The sequence below is a fragment of the Euphorbia lathyris genome, chromosome 5 (genome assembly GCF_963576675.1).
Source record: "Euphorbia lathyris chromosome 5, ddEupLath1.1, whole genome shotgun sequence".
NCBI lineage: Eukaryota > Viridiplantae > Streptophyta > Magnoliopsida > Malpighiales > Euphorbiaceae > Euphorbia > Euphorbia lathyris.
Window position 1 is genome coordinate 47,686,823 of NC_088914.1, and position 19,235 is coordinate 47,706,057.

The 19,235-nt window shown below is 34.2% G+C and overlaps 1 protein-coding gene across 1 annotated transcript; it reads right to left on the bottom strand.

Moving 5' to 3' along the window:
* Positions 1-465: 465 nt before the first annotated feature.
* LOC136229126 (uncharacterized) lies at positions 466-18,265 on the bottom strand. Its single transcript, XM_066017703.1, has 16 exons — positions 17,935-18,265; positions 17,626-17,811; positions 16,648-16,827; positions 15,176-15,584; positions 14,629-14,747; positions 14,472-14,549; positions 9,456-9,596; positions 8,947-8,991; positions 8,636-8,799; positions 7,062-7,140; positions 6,901-6,986; positions 6,028-6,157; positions 4,686-4,818; positions 4,147-4,313; positions 1,461-1,653; positions 466-893 (listed from the first exon to the last, which is right to left on the bottom strand). The coding sequence occupies exons 1-16, from the start codon at positions 18,052-18,054 to the stop codon at positions 697-699; spliced, it is 2,427 nt and encodes an 808-aa protein (XP_065873775.1). The 5' UTR covers positions 18,055-18,265; the 3' UTR covers positions 466-696.
* Positions 18,266-19,235: the final 970 nt, after the last annotated feature.

A 19,235-nucleotide genomic window follows, 5' to 3' on the forward strand; every position in this document is an offset into this window, starting at 1 on the left:
GGAGAGATGAAAAAATGATTACATGACGCATTGACTGTAGTTGACCAATCATTTTAAATCATAATTAGAGGTCACCTATAAGGTTGTACACCAAAATGTAACATAAATAAACCTTACACACCTCGTATGCAATTTACTCAAAAAATAAAATTCATACTTCTTGTAATTTAATAATAGAATTGAAAATTAATATTTATAAATTCCACAAAAGATTTAAATTTTTTTCCCAACTTTTAAAGACAATATATTTAAAAAAAACTGTTTCACATCTAAAATTTATCTGTTTCTAATGAGTGATACAATAAAACACAGATGATAAGATCCACACTCAACTAGTCAGCGTTAGAGTAAATTGCTCTTAGCTGCCAACATTAACGTAAAATTATTTCTAGCCGTAAACACTAAAGGTTTTTTTTTTTGGCACCTTATCCAATAAATAAAAGAAACATTGTAAGACACGAATCAGGAAGGGCAAAAATAACCGTCAAGATAACAATTTTTTCAGCTACAACAGTCAGTTTGTGATGCTCATCTATGACAACAAAAACAAAACTATTGTGAAGCTACCAGCAAAATTTTGCTATAAAACACTTTTTAACAACTTTGACAAATGTAAATTACAAATACAAAATCCTTGCCCTAATATATATACATGCCAATGCCGTCATTGTGAAAGCACAAGCTTCCATTCACCTGTCACTCAGGAACGGTTGTCCTCTTTTCCATGAGTGATTCTAGAAATGCTGAACACAGTTTGGTGAGGGGCGGCAGATTATGCGATGATCCACTAAATATGCTTTCCCACAGCCTCTCAGATGCAACCCATGGAGTTTCGCATTTTTTTAGCTCAATTACTGGTAGATCTCCATACATAGATGCATACCCAAATTTCCCTGAAACAAATATCAATTGCTGGTTAGGTGAGACATGAAACAAATTGGTATAATTTTCTGCTCTTTTTAGTCTTGCTTTTTGTCCGTTTGAGTTGCTTATGCAATTATCTCATAATTTTCTTTTCTTTTACTAGTTTGTTTTCTCTCAGATCTGAAATTATTGATTAATCTTATGGCTCTTCAAAAAAATCTTATGACTCCCAATTTCAACAACAAACAGCATCTCCAAACCAAGTGTTTCCCTTGTCCCATTGGCTTTTATGGATTCACATTAACAGATAGAATTCCCTGGAATCCCAATGCAGCTTGTCGAGAACCAGGGCAGGGTATTATGACACAAAAGAAATGAATGAACAGGTTTTAACCCAATAACCAGAGAACAAGAACTGGGTATCATCAAAACTCAACCTGTTTTATGTACCTAGAGCGAAGTTTTATTGACCCCAAATTCACCACTTATATCCAACTCAGTTATAAGATGCCTAGTTAAGTTTGAACACAACATTCTTATTTAGATTAACTAGCATAAACAACAAAAAAAAAAAATCAAAATTATGGATTCCTGACCTGATTCTTCAACAACAGGACGACCATCCCGCTTAATTGTGCTAAGCTCGTTAGATTCTTTTTCATATGGATTGAATAGGACATACTCATGATCACCATTTATATACACGAGCAATGCTCTAGGTGCATTCCCATCAAACATGTTTTCTTCTGCCGAAGATTGATTTAGGAAAGAAAGAGCCCCTCCCTTGGCCTGCACAAAAGCATAGTTGATCAGGAGACCAAGTCACTCATACAGCATAAATGCAACACAAGTAGATTAATGTATGGTTACACAGCTTTGAGAATTAAGGTATGCTGTGGCATCCCTCAGGATTTCACAATAATGAGCTTTGAACCAAAAGAGAGAGAGGGGAGAATGGCAAAGGCAGATTTGAATTTATTCTCCTATTCCATCTAACTTTTTTTATCTTTGAGATCAAGATAGAGGAAAATTGTAAACTTCATATTCTTTATCGCATCAACTAAGCAATTTATATAATTTTGTATTATGTCTTGGTTATACAAAAAGAAATGAAAATGCAAACACTAAAATAATAGTAATTACCTACTTCTACCTAGACAGTGCAGAATGTGTTACTTTTGGAAGCATTCACGGTTGAGGAGAACTTTTGATGACACCTTCCATCCAAAAAAAAGAAAACTTTTTTATCACTTAATGATGCCTAATTGCACGTAGGTTTAGTTTAGGCTGGACATGATATTTGATGATTACGTTCTTAGAGTATCTTTTGCTTAACCAAGAATTACGGAACCGTGCAAGCTCCATCCTATCTCTTTCTATAGTAATGAGCTTATTTTGGGTACTTGACTCCTCTTCACTAATTACTAATTAGGGTGCTTTTGAAGATGACTGGATTAGGGCTGCCTGTAATTAACAAAAGAGAAGGTGGGTAGTTTGTTGGACCAGGAGGCGAGAATAGAAGAACGTTGGAAATGGGTGAGTAGAGTAATGGGTGAAACCCGAGATCCCCGAAACATGTTTGCACACTTGGGCAAACGAAATCTGATACCATGTAATCTATATAAATGGAAGAACGAATTATATCCTATTCATCTTAGTTTGTGAAGAGAATGACTAACTATTTATATACACATAAGCTCAGTGACCAAGCAAAGAGACCAACTTGCTAATCAAGTAAATACACCTAGTTAAATGGAAGACAGTTGTACATTTATAACAAGTAGCATTAGTTATAGTTAGGTACTTAGGTTAAGACGTTAAATATATGTTAATGTCTTGGTGTTTTTGACATTTATGATTTAGTACCAAGCTTATGTGTTTATAAATAGTTATAAATGTGGTTTTGTTTTGTTTGTGTGGTTATAAATGTGTTTTTTTTGGTTTATGCTTACTAGTAAAGTAGTATATACATTTTTTTTATTTTATGCGCCTCGTGTTCTTAAGACACGCACCTCGCCTTGCGCCTAGGCTCCAAGACACCTTACCGCGCCTTGCGCCTTTAATAATTATGCTTGTAGTTGCACGTAGTGCTGGGTTTTTTAAACTATGGCTAATGATCTCAATTATCCATAATCTCCACATTAGTTTTATTTTCTTCTTATTCTATCAACAAGCGTTCAAGTGAGGGCCATAGTTTATGCAGACAGCCTCTCTTGCTTAGATGGATAACACTCATTGGAATCTCAAGGAGCCTTTTATGTTTAAAATGCTTATTTTTTGGCTTTGTGGGAATCTTGGTCTTTCAATCAAATTGAATTGTTAACTATCAGAGTTCCTATATCAATTATCCATGTTAGTTTCTGTAAAATTTAGTACTACGACTATATCTTCCACTAATGCCTTTCTGGCTTCTGTAATTTCCCGAAGAGTTCCCAAAGTGTAGCATAAAAATTATTATAACAGTATATAAGCACAAATACGCAGCAATTCTTTTTCAAACAACGCCCAACCATAACCAACCACCATTAACCATTGGCCACCAACGACTACTAGTAAGCTACACAGGCCACCACCAACAAGTCAGTCGAAAATTCCCAAATGCATAACCTTTCCTAGTTTTACTATTAGTTCATCTCCTGTTAAATTATAAATTGTATTTTGAAATCTTAATATTATAACATTTATTCACTGAAACAAAATGGATATTTTCAATGTATTCCAACCATTTGAAAAAGTACTTAATTTTCTGCGTTGCCATTAAACAGTAGAAAAAATATTTTTATGCACCTACATCAGGAGTTAGCAAGACAGATTCAATGTTTTGTGTGTGAATTTGTGTTAGTGTTTTGGTGTGTGTTTGAATGGTTGGTTACGTCTAAAATAAACAGCCTCATAACGGATGGTTGTACCTGTCAGTTACTCATAAAGACAGTAACTGCTTATGCTGGGATGAATTGATCTATGGTAAGCCTTATTATCCAGGAATTCTTGATATCAAAGGGTTCTCTCTAATGAGCCCTTGGCATGATTCATGATGATAGATTCAAAAGGAAGAAAATCAACCAAAACAGAAAACATTACCGTCCCATTACTAGATCACAGGACTGTAATAATGTTCTACTCTTGAAAAGTGTTTTCCTTCGAAAACATTTTCCTAAAGTAAGTTATTTCAGCAAAACTAACAGAATCATAACTCAGCATCAAGGTTTGCATCATCCGAAGTAAAATAAAATTATTGAAGGCACTGCATATGGCTATGGATGGGATGGGGACTGATATTACCTTATTAACCAACCAAGTAGCAATAGGAATCGGATCTGAAGCATTGAAAAATAAAATTACTCCATCTCTTCCTCTAAAAGCAGCTTCATTAGATTCACTGCATTTAGATGATTCAGGAAGCAGGACAAGAGCAGCAAAAGAGAGCAAATCTGCTGCACTTGCTACAGCTGCACAATAAATAGAAACATATAAAAGAAAAACAAAAGGTATATTAATAACACAGTTCTATGATTAATCTAGTTAATCAAAATGATAAAACATTACTATAAACAGATACATAAGATGCTACTTAACATGAAATACATGCTTGTTACTTACTGATTATGCTAATTATAGGTGATCTTATTTTAATAACTTATATCTTACACAAGATTAACATCACATGAATTAGGAAATTAAAATAAAATACAAATTTTATAACTTTAATAACTGAAAATTCAAGCGGTAATCAGAGCAGTCGAAATGATTCCGAGATCAGAAGAGATATCATGAAGTGGTAATTGCCATAAAATGTTTGCATCTCACAGAAGATATCTCACCTTCTACATGAAGCCTGTATGACCAAGACGAACAGAGCTTAGACATACTCCAAACAGAGAGTTGTGGTCTATAACCCCAGGATGCAGAAACAAGATATTCTGACTTCCCTAAAAATGAGAGAGTACGGATTGGCTGCATAAAGTTCCATAAAAAATATGATTTAGAAGAGCCTATATGACAAACACAAGACAAGGCAGATTCATGAACACATAACTATGGAACAGAAGCATAGCATGCCACCTAAAGATGGATAGGCCAAAGCAGTTGCTGTGCAGAAAGAACTCAGATTCTTATACTATACGTTTATTGCTTTTCAGTAGGAAATTCTGCGTCAATTATTTCTTTGGGTTGTTAAAATTTTACGTCTACATTAGGATAGAATCAAAATGCACATCACCAAACCGTTCTATTCAAGGTTAAAATGTAGTGAAACACAACCAAGGTGATACTATAGTAACTGTCAAATATTAATATGAAGTGGACCTTTAACTATCGGATTGAACTTTTAGTTCAAATAGTTCCATGACATGGTATCAGAGCGGGTTCGATTCCTGGCAATCCCATTTGTTGATTTAATTGCAGGACATGGTAATATGGGCCAGCGTCCTTCAAGAACAGTGGGCATTTGCATGTGGGGGGGTGTCAGATATTAATATGAAGTGGACCTTTAACTATCAGCTTGAGCTTTTACAGGGCGTTTGGTATTCTAAGGATAAAGGTTGGGATAGGGATAAGGATAAATGGTCGGGATAAGGATAAAAATATGATAGTCGAGAATTATTATTCAATGTTTGGTATGTGGGATAGGGATAGGGATAAAATAATACATTTTACTATTTTAGCCTTATTTAAACTACATAACATTAATTTGAAGGATAAGATGGACTTTTCCATCCTATTAAAATAGCAGGAGCTTATCCCACCTCCTTATACCACCCCCCTCCTGGGTATAGGATTTGAGGGATAAGAGGCTTATCCCTCATCTGTCTTATCCCTCATCTGTCTTATCCCTCATCTGTCTCTCAAACAAACACGGGATAACTTATCCCGTGTTTTTTAATCCCTATCCCACCTCCTATATCCCTTCTAACAGTTCAAATAGTTCAAATGGTTTCATGATAGTAACCAATCCCATGACCACTTTCTAGGCAATAATGAACTCCTACGAAAATTGGAGTGAGATTTGATGCCTAAGATTGGTGAAGGGCCAGATCTGCTATGAATTCTCATGGATCATACATTAGGTGCAAGTCATGTACATGTGCATGTACACATGCTTGTATGATGTGATGTGCATGTCAGAGTCAATATAACACGATAGTTAGGAAATGAAAGAGTCACCGTGATAGTCTCCCCAACTACGGCCAAAAGAACATTCTTGTAAGCGTCCCACAAAGTAATAGAAGTTTCAGCTGCAACTGCTAAAACAGAACCATCGTGAGAAAACGCAGCCGCTGTCATTGGTTTTTTTCTGCAAGGAGAAAATAATATAAATGGAGATTAGTTAATTTGGATCAGCAGGCTATATTGCCAAGCAACTTAGTCAACAAATATAACTCAGAAAAAGAAGCATGAGAAAAAGAGAACAGAATATGATACAGAATATCAATCAAAGAAAAATCAAGAATTGAGTTAAACCAACTGCGGAGATTCCACAACAGTGAACTTATTTCAAGTACTTCAAATAGCTCAGCCAGCATACACAGGAAAATTGAACTTCCTAGTGGAAATCATGGAGCACAAAAGAGACCAAGAAAACAAAGAATTCTGACTTATCTCCTTCTACCTAATCATCATAATTGAGCTCCAAGATAAAAGCTATCCTACTACCAAGGACAGGAACAGCATGCCTCAGACAGGAAAAACCTAGCTTACCATACACCGTTACACTTGTATGGAAATTCATCGCTGTTCATCTACTTCTTGAACCTTTTCACCTTTACTCATCTCATAAAATTATCCATCTCAAGATCCATTTTCACTATCTTATAATGAAACACATTAAACAACAAAATCACATAATAGAAAATGTTCAGCAATCAACTAAGGTGAAGTACTTCAAAAAATAGAAAAGGAAATACTTAAATGCTCTGAACACCAAGACATTAAACAACATAATCACATAATATAAAATGTTCAGCAATCAACTAGGGCAAAGTACTTCAAAAAATAGAAAAGAAAAATACTCAAATTCTCTGAACACCAAGATCATACTTATATGATGCAACAGCATGGCAAGTCCATCTAGAATTTGTAAGCCCTAGATCCGTCCACTTGATCCCTTTGTTGCAAACCCAAACCTACAACATCAGAAAGAAAATGTATATTTAGTGGAGCTTAAAACAACAACGAACTTACAAAAACTTAAAGATTACCTTAAAGTCTCCACCATAAGATGAGCTGACAGCCATACAATAGACAGGATTGAGAGCAACTGAGGAAATGCCAGCATCCCTGTACAATAACAACTACCACAAGGTTCATTACTTCTGCATACAGGCATCATAGTCTAACGAACATTTCCATTTTGGGAGAACATATGCAACTGAACAAGATATTTAATAAAACCGTACGAACTTTATTTGAAAGGATTGTGAGGTATCCAATAGGATAGCCAACTTTTTCTGTACCCTCCTATTGTATTATAAGATTTAACGGCATAGATTACAATCTTTTATAAATCACTGTATGGTTTGCAACCTTTATAATTGAACTTGCTAAGTATGTTTAGCTAAACACCTGTAACTTTTGTACCAATCTCAATTTTATCAATCAAATTCTCGACCTATATAAAGAAGATATAGTAGTAGACATTTCATCAGCAAGATTGGAGATAGAACTCAGAGAAATATCAAACAAACAGGCGGTAATACCAAATCTAAAAAGTACTACAGGGAAGAAATAATAAATATAAATCAAACAAGGTTAAGAGAATCTAAGATCCAGACAACTAGATGTGAAATCAAAAGATAAATCAAGGAAAGCAAAAAAGAGGCGGGGGTGAGGGAGAAAAAAGAGACTTTGTGATTTTAGAGTGGAGAGTGGAGAGGTGAGAGGTTTGAGAATCTTGAACTGAGAAGCAGAAGCAAGCTTAGCCAAATGAATGACCTTAAAAAGGGCGGCCCGGTCGCACTACGCGTCCCCGCTGAGCGAGGGTCCGGGGAGGGGTCCCACCACAAGGGTGTACTGGGGGCAAGCCTTCCCCTGCCAATTTATTTGGCAAGAGGCCGCTCCTAAGACTCGAACCCGTGACCTCTTGGTCACACGACAACAACGTTTACCGTTGCGCCAAGGCTCGCCCTCAAATGAATGACCTTCCATAAAGAAAAATATAAGGAATAAAACACCAGATGGTGCTGTGGACGAGTATAAGCAAAAAAAAAAAAAAGATATCTAAGGATGACAAAAGAGAGTGCATGTGCAAAGGTAGAAGATATATTATGAATGAAGATGGAGGGAGAGAGAAAGAGAGGAGATAGATGGTAGAGATGAGCATGTCATGGCTGTCTATGGAAAATTTGAAAAAAAAAATGAAAGACGCTGAGGTGAGCATTATGCATAAGGGAAGGTGGAAATCAAGTAAAAATGGAAAAGGAGCCCAAAATGTCATGCTCCAAAATCAAATAATTAGCAACAGTCTGCATCAAATGAATGATGTAAAAACTCTCATGTCTGTGGATGCATATTACAAAGAACTGATTCAAATGAGAGATGTAAAAACTCTCATGTCTGTGGATGCATATTACAAAGAACTGATTCCGTAACACATAAAAACTGATAATTAACTGATAACCAAATTACAACTTATAGACCAAACCAAAATGACAAGGTCAATTAATAATCTCATCTTTTGGCATAAAAAAAGGTGCTATAATGGACTTATTCACACATGTGCTTTAATCTTTTTATGTCTCCCTTTCATTTGTTCAATCAATATGCAGATTCTAACCTGTGAGGTTCATAGACAATTGTTGACAGGGTGAACTTTTTATCAGGCCCCATTGCCCAAAACTTCAAAGAAACCAAGCCACCTAAACCCTCCTCAGCAAGCTTTTCTTCAGCAGTAAGCATCATAGCACCATCCAATGAGAGTGCAACTAAAGTCACTACTACCTATGACAAAATATCAAGAAAATTTAATTGAAACTAGATGATATTGCTATAGTCAGACTATAGGTCTAATATAAGTATTTTACAGTGTAGATGACCATAAATTTTTGTCTCATACATAAGAAAATTTCAAATAAGCTAGTCTATTACCGTGACTCCATCACCCGGTTGATGGTTTCTCTCACAAACTTGCACCTGAAGAAAGTACATTAGACAATTCAACTTCCATCAATGTAGATCATAGTCAATAATATTACTGCATATATGGGTGGCATACAATGTCCCAATCAAAATCAGTAACTAGAGAACCAATATTTCACAAGAAAAGAAAATACAAGATAATGGATGGTATACTACTACTAGTGTTGATTAGCCGCTTTCATTTGCTTGAATTAGAATTCATTATCACAATGGTCCAAACAAAATATCAGAGTAAAATCATTCTCACCAATGCCCACACTTATTTGTAATATAAGAAAGCATGTCACGGAGAAAGACACTGGCACATGCATCAAAAGACTGAATGAAAAGATTCTCTAATAAATAAAGATCTAAGAATATAGATTTCTATTACCAAGAAAAGTTACCAACAAGACATTAAGCTCATCAATTGAAACTAGATATAATCTTAATGCAGCAACAAAAATTAATATTTTCACCTCAGAAATTCCACGGTCATCAAATAGACTATAGAACTGGATGCAATAGTCCTCTGTACGCAAAGCAACTAAGCCATTGTTTTGATCGAAGGCAACCCCATTACACATGCTTTTACATATCTCTGGGAATGAACAAGGAAGCTGAAAAATAAAACACAATTGTTTCTCAATAAATAATCAAATTATCATTTAGCTGAAAGATAATCACATTAGTTTCTCCATACACCTTTTCTCAATATAGACCAAAATAAAATTGACAATAGATACACAAATGTGTGATATGGAACCTGCTAGCTACTAAAGCATCAACCTAGTAATGCAAGAGGCGCATGCATAAGGCATATACAGTTAGCATCCACACTAACTTAAAGATAACACTTAAGGTTGAAACTTGAAAGCACTTTCAACTTTTAGACTTCATTCAATGCAATCAAGCAACTAACAATAATAAAAAGGATATCTGTGCAAATAGATTATATACAAGACTTGTAACAATATTCTACAAGCAAAGCTTTATACTTTTGGGCATGATATGTGGTTACCTGTGGCATTCACTTTAAATTTTGTTACTTACAACTAAGAAATGAAATTCAAAAATTGCATAAGGCTTCATCTGTTATAATGGAAATTCACTTCAAGTCATGTGGTCTAATTCATGTAAGACTAGAAGTTGAGTCCCAGTTCAAGTCTGATTAGGAATTTCTTCTAATTCTTTTTTAAAATTAGATAGTGGGAGGGGGCTTTTTTGGCAAGTCATATGAAGACTGAACTCATGAGCCCTAGCTTCACTAGTGGAAAGTAGTACCACTAGACCAAAGTCTGAGTTAACATTAAAGGTGCGCCTCGAGCAAGGCTCAAGGTCTTGCGCCTTAAACCATGAAATTGAGGCGCTGTTCAAAAGGCTCTCGCCTTGTGCGCCTGGCAGTTTTACTTAGGTTTCTTTTACAATTTTTATTTTTACAGCTTTTTTTTTAAGTAACTGCTTACTTTTTAAAAATACTGCTTTATTAACTGCCACTAATCTAACTTAAATAAGATTAATCTTAACCTTTAATTTAAATAAAAATATGAAGAGTCCTAGCCATAATTAAATATATAAAGAATAGAGAAAGGTTGGGAGAAGAGTCACATACAGAAGTCTCCTCCACTCCAATGAAAAACAAATCTCCACAGACAGTGTGAAGAAGAATGAACTTCATTAGCTCTTTAGGTTAAGACATTAAGTATATTGTTAGCGTCTTTATGAAGTATATGTTAATTAGGTACTTTAGGTTAAGAAGTTAAGTATATATTAGCAGTTTATAGTTAGGTACTTTAGGTTAAGACGTTAAGTATATGTTACTGTCTTTATGAAGTATGAACTTAATTTGGTGTTTCTGACATTTATGATTTAGTATTATGTTTTTATGTGGTTTTATTTTGTTTGTGTGGTAATAAGTGTTTTTTTGGTATACTCTTAACTAGTAAAAGAGTATATATTTTTATTTTATATTATGCGCCTCGTGCTTCTAAGGCGCGCGTCTCGCCTTGCGCCTTTAACAACTATGTGAGTTAACATGTTACTTTTTATTGCACACAGTTAAAATCAATCTTGGGGTTGTTTAGTTTCTTATCTATCTATACATATACTAAATCTGTAGACAGATTTAACACGTGGCAGCATGATAATAATGTTTTTGCTGATGTGCCTTGATAACACAGCTTTCCATCGACGACGAATTTTTAAGCCTGAGCATGGCCCCCTTCCCCGGTGTTTTTCATCTATTAATTGAGGAACCAATTGGTAATGGATGGAAGTCAATTTCTGTCTTCCAATTCCATTGAAATGTTCATGTTTTATGTCTCTGTTAGTAATGGGTCACTTTCTTGAAGAAAATCGGTGGGTTTCCATTACTGTCATCTTTATCTTTTACTAGGAGTTTTCAGTTATTATTATTATGATTAATTGATTTTGAATTAATTAAGGGCTAATCACTTGAATTGTTAAACTGGTAGTAAGGGTAAAAGTTCTCATATCTTGAGATTTAATGAAGGAGTTTTCTTCATATATCTCCTCCCACCTATTATCTTCAAGAATGGGTAGGTACTTTTTAATTATTAATTGATTAATGCATATTAATATTGGCATTGATCGGATTTTTTAATTTAATTGTTGATTGATCAGATTTCAGGTGAAGAAAAAGCGTTTCTTTCAGAACTTTGTAACCATTATGGCATTTGGGGTGTTTGGTGTTTTCATTTCAACATCCATTATTGTTGGTGGTAAGTTCTAATTTCCTTAATTAATTGTTTCCTTTTCTTTCTTTCTTTTTTTTTTTTTTTTGAAGAATAGATGGTACATTTTTCGATTTTCTACTATATTGTTTAGTTGATTGCATAATGATATGTTTAACAGGTTATATCGGTATTTAGGAATGTGAGAAAATAGTATTAGGTAGCTTATATCAGCATATCAGCTATAATATCTAGCTTTGCTAAATATCAGGTTGGAGAGTAATCTATAAGCAAATGAAGACAGTGAAAGAGTTCTTCTTTTTAGGCTTGTGAAATAACTCAAAGCTTATATAGTTATTCAGTTTATGTTTAGAGTTACAGTTCCAATAAAATCCTCATAACTGAAACTGGATATTTTTGTGCAGTTTGAAACAACATAAGGGTGAACTTAGGTCTGTCAATGTGAAGGCATCCTGTTTAATTACAGAAGTATGTCACATTAGTTTATCTCAGGAAATTCAGTTCTTATGGGTCTGAATTTTCCTATCCACAAATTAATATTTTGATTTGATTGTTTTCTATCTTTATACCCGAAAGCTCAAAGTTGATTTGTGTTCTATTGTTCTTTCCCCATAGTGCTTACAATTAGAGGTGTTAAAAAACCGAACCGGATTGAAATAACATACCGAACCGATGAAGTTTGGTTTTGTCTTACCTTTTTCTCAACGATTCTTGAAAATCAGAAATATTTTGCAGATGAGCAAGACAGTTTTCTCAAGGACAACTGCTATTTATTTTTATGATGCGTTGCATATTGTTGTCTAGGTCCAACACGTTCTAATTGAGTATCTTCAATTCATGTTATCTATATAGGAGTGGAAATTTTGAACTTTTTACTCTTGAAACACTTATATAGCTGTAACAAATTGCAACTTTGTTGTACAATGGTCATTTTCTATTACTTGCAATATATTAAATTTCATTAGATTAAAAGCATTGCTAATTCTTTTATTTAGAGGTAGGAACAAGTAGCCTATAAATCAAGTAATGGATATACAGTGCAGTATAGAGTTTGATCAGTTTAGGGAATTAATTTAGTTAGTTTAGAGGTTGATGCATGCTCACCAACTTGGCCAATGTTTTATTAATCTGCTAGAAGTTGTCCAACATCTTTCATCTTTTAGTCAAATACAAAGTTTGTGTTCTTTTTGCTAGGAAATTCTTCTTTGCCCTTTCAATAGATATATTATGGTTTCATCCATTAAGTTTGCTCGAGCAAGACAGAATTACAATTGTTAAATATAATGGTTTTTAAGTATTAAATAAACTTAATCACGAAGAACTCATAGCAAAGTTACAATTGTAAAAACCATTTATTCTTTTTATAAACCATAATATCAAATTGTTCTCCTTGTAATTTAAAATATAATAGTATGCAGAATTACAATTATAAAAAATGATAGTATGCTACTGGTTTTGCTGGAGCAAGGCAGAATTCCCTACAGCCAACCTAATGTCTTAATTTATTACTCTGAATGTATTACTAATTGACAAAAGTTTCATCTATTTAATTTTAAATGTATTGTTTTATTATTTAATCTAAATATACTTATTAAGATATCAAAAATATCAGCAACTAAATCTAAATATAATTTAAAATAGATTTTTGAACTTTTGAATTTTATTGGGTTAAGGTGCAAAAATACCCCTAACGTTTTGGGTCAGGAGCAATTTTACCCCTAACGTCTAAAATGGTGTAATTTTACCCCTAACGTTTGTAGCCAAGAGCAATATTACCCCTAACGTTGATAAACCGGGTCAATTTCAGAAATAATTCATCAAACTGTCTTCTCGGTCATGAATATTATCATCTACATTTCACATGTGCGTCATTTTATCAGTAACAAATCATAAACAAATGTTGGGATGTGAAAAAAATAATAAAAAAAATAAAAAAATATACTGTCTTTTGTACGAATTAGATAAAAAAAATCAAAAAAATCACCGAATTTATAAATATTAATCTCCAATTCTATTATTAAATTATAAAAACATGAAATCCTTTTTTTAGAATGAATTGATATGCAACTTGTACAAAATAATGAACAAAAATATCTGTGTTTTATAATAGTGTCTGAAATTGACCCAAATCACCAACGTTAGGGGTAAAATTGCTATTGGCTACAAACGTTAGGGGCAAAATTGCACTATTTTAGACGTTAGGGGTAAAAGTGCTCCTGACCCAAAACGTTAGGGGTATTTTTGAACCTTAACCCAATTTTATTTTAGTGGTCACGGGTTCGAGTCTTAGGAGCGGCCTCTTGCCAAATAAATTGGTAGGGGAAGGCTTGCTCCCAGTACACCCTTGTGGTGGGACCCCTCCCCGGACCCTCGCTTAGTGGGGACGCGTAGTGCACCGGGCCGCCCTTATGAATATTATGCATTAATTTTACTTATAAAAATGATCATTTAATTAACATTAACATAATATTTTAAAACCATCATTTATTTTTCTTCCAAAAAAAACTATCATTTATTTCATAGAGAAAAAAATAGTAAACTCATGTAACCCGTGCATTGCACGGGTCTTCATCCTAGTTTAGGACTATTGTGATACAAATTTACCCTCTTATTCAAAAAATACTCATTGTGATCCATGGAAGAAAAAGTTAATATTATCAATTTAGAAGAATATAAGGCTTATTTCCCATCATATTCTCATATCAAATTACAAAAATTCAATGTAAATACCTAATCAGATATGAACTATCTGGTATGCTCTGCAAAGAGATGGAAACTAACCTTAATCCCTGAGATGGACTTCAAAATTCCCATGGAAGGCATTTTCAATATGTGAATTTGATTATCTGCACAAGATATCTAAGTAACATTTTATTAGTAAACCTACTAAATAAACTGCTTCCAGAGTTCTATTCTCCTATTAATGTATTTTACTTACTGAAGAAAGAGAAGGATCTGGAGAATCAGTATAATACAAGAGTGGAGATCCAATTCGAGGTAAAAATTTCTTTTTCCCTGTGTCTAGTTGCCAAACCACAAGAACTCCTTCCTTTCCACCTGAAACCAATAACTTTATACATTAACAATAAAACAACCATGATGATGTAAATTATGATATGATCAGGTCAATGGTAATGCGGTCATTAAGCATATTCCATGATTTCTTGCTGAGACACTTAAAACTACCGTTTTTACCCAATGATCAAGCACATAAATATAAAAAATACAGAGACAGTGGAGTTTGTCATATGTAAGCATTAATGGAAATGTGACATGACTCCAGTAAAAAGTCCACATGCCATCAATGAAAATTTTCATTTATTACATGCCATCCACTAGATAATGCAAACCATACTCTGGTTAACTCCAAGAGCGCCTGATAGCTAGCCCGCCCATTCTCCTCATTCAACACTGCAATTTAGTAAAGCTAAATGTATGGAAGCAGAAACACAAGGACTCTACTCGTCTAACTATAGTGTCTTTACCAGAATACAAGTAGGCCCCATCAGAAGAGAACGAAAGAACATTGACTTCAGCAGGGTGCCAATGCCATGTGGTGCAGGACTCAGCATCACCATCACCCCTCACTCCAGGTCTTTCTTCCTCAATATTCAGGGACCTTTGACTGCCTAGTTCATCACCTACAACATATGTTCTGTTTCCAAACCCCCTCCAAATCAATACTCTCCCTGTCACATCTCCGGCAGCAACAATATTTTGAGTTGGATGGAATGCAAGAACTGTCAGGTTTTTCGTGTGATGCAAAGTGATCTTCTTAACTCCTGCATGTTCAGACTCACTACTAGGAACCTTCCATACATGAAGTTTGCGCTTTATCCGAATGCCAAAAAAATTTCCGGAGGAGCTAATAGTTATAAATTTTGGTTGCTCCATCTGTCAAAGAGGTAACAATGACAACATCACAAAATACGGACCGCGTATATAAATTTAAACCACTTGCTTGAAACTACAAATCCATACGACAACTAACATGAATATATTTGATAGACATGTGATCACAACTATTTAAGATTTCATTTAAGGTGGTGGTTTTATTTTGAGTCAACAATTACTTAGTATCAGAGTCATTTACATATTTTATGTAATTACAAAGACTTAATAAACAATTTATAATGCACCCATAGTGGGAATTAATAACCCCACTAAGTAACATTATTCATAGAGAGAACTGTTTGTCTGATCAAAGAGAATTGTATGGTCAAGTCACATTAGATTCCCAACCTTTTCAGAGTCTGAATGTATAATGACTGATGTATTTGGTAAAAAGGTTCTCAGCACTCAACAGTAATTTTGTTTTAACAGAAACTAACCAGCAGAACTCGCCCAACACCTCAACATCAGTAGTAAATGGTAATGACCCCCAACTATATCAAGATGCATAGAATAATGTTAGGTTTTGTTAGTTATAGATTAGTTAACCAATATCAGATTATATAGTCACTGGTTATGTGTTTTAGTTAATAAATTATGATAATACAATGGACCAACTTGTCCTAGATTGGTATACATAGTCGATAACAGAAGCTTATGTACATTTTCATCTCTATCCTCTATTTCTCTATTTATGTATTCTTTCTTCTCTTCTCACAAGATAACAGCAAATCTCTTTCTCAAATGACTCGAGGTCATCAAAACCTTTTTTTTCAAAAGCAACCTATCTTAGAGCATCTAACTGGATTAATTAGCCTATGTTTGTCAAAATTATTGTTTTATTTCCTGTTTTTTTACATAGCTGTCTATCCAAAACAAACAAGTTAAATTACTATCATACCTGCATTTATACAAGCACATTGATTTCAACAAATTTAATGTCAATTTGTACTTCAGATTCCTTCCTTTTCTTTTCCAATTTCTAAGAGCTATGTGCTTAATGGAAAAACCTTAATGCAAAGTGTAACAAATAGTATTGAAGAAGTTCAATAATATGAGATCAAACCTCTGCCAAGGTTAGTCCACCAATCAGCCGTGAGTTGGTCAAGTTACATTTCCTTATTTGTCCAAGTAAAGCTTTGGACTGGTTTCCTAGCTTTTTAGTTTCTTCAATAGACAAATAAGCAAAAAGTTTAGCTGGCTTTCCAATCATCTCAACCGGTTGTCTCAATAGAGATGGAATCACCTGGAAAAGTGATAAAACTAATCAACATTTACATCAAAATGCATAAATAATTAAGACTTCCATAAAATTTAGGAATTCATTGGAAGTTCCACAATTGACATATTTTCCCTGAACATATCAATTATAATTCATGTAATTTGAACTCTTTAGATTTTAATATTCTCGAACCAAATCATGTCAATATTAACAGAATCCGCAGATGAAGTTTATACAACCCAAAATAAACAAATAATTTTATCAAAATGCACTCCAAATTAACAACCCAATCCCTACATCTTTCTTGATCGTTCTCTCCCTAGTGAAATAAGTTGTTATTTCAAGTGTACAAATTCCTTTTATTCAATATGTCTGCCCCAAATTGAGTCCATAAAATTCCCACCTAAATTCTAGTGAATTGAAGATAGAGAGTTGAGAAAACTCATGCAATCAGCCTCTTAAGTGTTAATCTAACATCGATGCAATCCAGCAGCAGTTAGAATAAACCCAATGCTGATCCAAGCTCAATAAAGTTCCCCAATCCTTTTGTAGATTAAATCCAACAATATTGTCCTTAGTACTGAACAAAGTCGGATATTGCTGTATAACAATACGGAAGGTAGTTGAAGACCACACATTTGAACACAAACTTTCCAATTTTAACACCCACGTTTTGGTCTTACGTCTACTGAAATTTAGTTAATGTTGAACATATCCAACCATGACTAACAAATAATATTGAATGGATTGTTAATTTACTGGAGAGGTAACAGAAGCTGGAACATAAAGCAAAATCAGCTTATAAATTTTACTTATAATTACCATGGAGAAAATGGGAAACTTAATATCAATCGTCTTTATCAACTCCGGCACTGAAAAATCCCAATAACGAATAGTCCCATCAAGTGAAGCCGTCCAACAGTAACACAAAATCTTAGTAGCCGGAGTTGTAGCAGGCACGACTATGACCGTCGTCACGAGCGACGAATGCCCTTCTAATGACGTTACCTACCAAGAATAAGAATAGATAAGGAAACCCTAGTAAATTAACAAAACAAATAGTAATTAAAATTTGGGAGGCGAAGCACAATAATAAGTGATAAGATAATTAACAGGAGGGGAAAAGAAAACCTGCAAGCCGGTGGCAGTGCTGAAGACAGAGACAGAGTTACCAGAGCAAACAAGGAGTCGTTTGGCGTCGTTGGAGAAGGCCGGCGGTGAAGAGACATAGCTGCTACCGCCTCTTATCATGGTGAGGCGGGCTAGATTTCAAAGAGTGAAAAAAGAAATAGCAGAAGATGAAGGAAAATTTGGAGGACGATGCAGGGGAGAGTTTGATTGTGGTCGCAATACAGGAGATAGAAAGAGTTGCCTGAGTTGCTCTTGTAAAGTCTGCGCTGGCTGCTTTGCTCTCGTAGACAAAAGCCCTAAACCCTCCTCCCTCTTCTTTCTTTGTTTTTTAAAATGGAGAAAGGCTATGCAAATATAAAAGTGAAAAATTAAAATACATTAATTAAATTTTTTTTAAAATAGCTAAGTTGTCCAAAAACTGACATCTTAACTTCCAAATGTTACAACTAATTAGAAAACTTATTTGGAACTTCAAAATATTAACATATTTGAGAGCTTGTTTCAAAAAAAAAAAAACATATTTAAGAGCTTATTTGTTTCAAATAAGCAAATGGAAGAGATTAGTTTTAACATTTTAAAATTCAATGGTCGACTTGTGGACAATTTTTTTTTAAAATAAGTTTTTGGACAATTTGAGAGTCTTAAAATATATTTGACTTTTTTAAAATTGTTTCATAACTATTATTAACCAAAAAAATTTACATCTTATTGTTAGGTTTTTAAGAATATTGTTATGTGACACAAATTCCATCGATTAATTTTAACGTAACATTTTTCGCTATACTAAAGTTATAATAATATTTTTAATGAAATCAGACTCCAAAATTAGTTTTTTATGAGGAGAAACTGATGTAGCGGAATAAACAGACTTTCGTTCTAAACGAATGTTCGCGCACGAACAAAGCTTAAAACCGTCAACTATCGTTGAATCGCGCACGACTAACGAAAATTGGAAGAAAGAGAACTCTGAAATTTTTATTAATCGATAACTGCCTTACATAAGGTGGGGGTCGAGCCTTTATATAGGCTGACACATAAAACCTAATCTGAAACCTAAAAGGAAAACAACAAAACAGGAAAAGTGCGATAAAACACAAAAAGGCCGATTTGAGGCCCTAAACGACCTCGGATGGCTAAAAAACACGTCCGCCAATGGGTTTGATCCAATGGGCCGAATCCAACAAAATTAGGGTCCGGAATCGCTAAATTCCAACAACCCGTTTTATCTTCAAAATCTCAGTTTCGGGTCCACTTTCTCCAAATAGTTCAAGGCCCGCTCCACTTCATCAGAAACTCCAACT